At 55.1% G+C, this 1352-nt stretch overlaps 3 protein-coding genes across 3 annotated transcripts in view, besides 1 other annotated feature; all 3 read left to right on the top strand.

Annotated features, from left to right (window-relative positions):
- Positions 1 to 276, top strand: part of TraAM80_07239 (uncharacterized protein) — a gene marked incomplete at both ends in the record, with an annotated part of 720 nt that extends 444 nt beyond the window's left edge. Inside the window, one exon of the mRNA XM_029384041.1 lies at positions 1 to 276. This exon is cut by the window's left edge and continues 444 nt beyond it. Coding sequence (XP_029236130.1) covers positions 1 to 276 — 276 coding nt within the window.
- Positions 277 to 488: 212 nt separating this feature from the next.
- Positions 489 to 584: a sequence feature (GA-rich).
- Positions 585 to 679: 95 nt separating this feature from the next.
- TraAM80_07238 (uncharacterized protein) lies at positions 680 to 1156 on the top strand (the record flags this gene model as incomplete). Its single annotated transcript, XM_029384040.1, has 1 exon — positions 680 to 1156. One exon carries the CDS (start codon positions 680 to 682, stop codon positions 1154 to 1156), a length of 477 nt encoding a protein of 158 aa, XP_029236129.1.
- Positions 1157 to 1233: 77 nt separating this feature from the next.
- Positions 1234 to 1352, top strand: part of TraAM80_07237 (uncharacterized protein) — a gene marked incomplete at both ends in the record, with an annotated part of 468 nt that continues 349 nt past the window's right edge. The window contains one exon of the mRNA XM_029384039.1: positions 1234 to 1352. This exon is cut by the window's right edge and continues 349 nt beyond it. Within this exon, the coding sequence (XP_029236128.1) occupies positions 1234 to 1352 (119 nt within the window).

Genomic DNA, 1352 nt, shown 5'->3' with positions numbered 1-1352 from the left:
TTAAGGCCCCCGTTCGCGCCGCTGCTCGAGATCGGTGCCCCCAAAAGTGCCGACACTTGGCATTACACCACCGTCACACGCCACCGTGAAGCCAGCGGACTCTGGGAAGTTGAAGACAGCTTCCCCCAAAAAGCCGGCAAAGAAGCCGACCAAGCATGTCGCAAAGGTGACGAAGGACGCACTCCACACGCCCACGAAGGCGAAGGCGAAGGCGAAGCCAGTGACGCCGAAATTGGGCACAAAGCCGGTGAAGCTGCGGCTGGCCAGCAAGCGTAGGCTAAAGGCGAAGGGGGCGCCGAAGGCTCCCAAGTCGGTGAAGCCGGAGGCTCCCCATCACGCGACGTCGAAGCCAAAGCGCAAGTGAGCTAACTGAAACTTCATTGCACAGTTAGACAAGGGCGGCGAGTAAATCGCCCCGAAGGATATAGAGCCCATACGGGCATGCTTTCTAAGGAATGGGTGGGTGGAGGGGGCAATCTTCAGGCGACTTTTTTTTTGTGTGTGTGTTTTTCGTTTTTTTTCTTGTTTCCTTGTGCCTCGTTTTTTTGTTTTTATTTTACTGATTCTGTTTTTTTTTCCTTTTTCCCTTGTTTTCTGCGTCTTCTGCGGGTGCCGGTAGTTACACGTCGTCCTATTCAACCTTTAAAAGAAGCCACACGAGTTTCTGCACATCGAAAACATGTTTCGACTCTCGTATCGTTTCATGGCACGCCCCGCTCTCCGAAAGGGGGCTGTAAAGGTTGCCAAGGCAGCGAAGGTGCTGCCTGCCAAGGGCCTGGGGCAGCCTGCCGCCTCGGCTCTTAAGGCCCCCGTTGCGCCGCTGCTCGAGATGGTGCCCCCAAAAGTGCCGACACTTGGCATTACACCACCGTCACACGCCACCGTGAAGCCAGCGGACTCTGGGAAGTTGAAGACAGCTTCCCCCAAAAAGCCGGCAAAGAAGCCGACCAAGCATGTCGCAAAGGTGACGAAGGACGCACTCCACACGCCCACGAAGGCGAAGGCGAAGCCAGTGACGCCGAAATTGGGCACAAAGCCGGTGAAGCTGCGGCTGGCCAGCAAGCGTAGGCTAAAGGCGAAGGGGGCGCCGAAGGCTCCCAAGTCGGTGAAGCCGGAGGCTCCCCATCACGCGACGTCGAAGCCAAAGCGCAAGTGAGCTAACTGAAACTTCATTGCACAGTTAGACAAGGGCGGCGAGTAAATCGCCCCGAAGGATATAGAGCCCATACGGGCATGCTTTCTAAGGAATGGGTGGGTGGAGGGGGCAATCTTCAGGCGACTTTTTTTTTGTGTGTGTGTTTTTCGTTTTTTTTCTTGTTTCCTTGTGCCTCGTTTTTTGTTTTATTTTACTG

The sequence above is a fragment of the Trypanosoma rangeli genome (genome assembly GCF_003719475.1).
Source record: "Trypanosoma rangeli strain AM80 chromosome Unknown Tra_15.4_contig_00293, whole genome shotgun sequence".
In the NCBI taxonomy this organism is placed as follows: Eukaryota; Euglenozoa; class Kinetoplastea; order Trypanosomatida; family Trypanosomatidae; genus Trypanosoma; species Trypanosoma rangeli.
The sequence above is the reverse complement of the archived record's forward strand: the minus strand, read 5'-3'. Positions and strand labels throughout refer to the sequence as shown.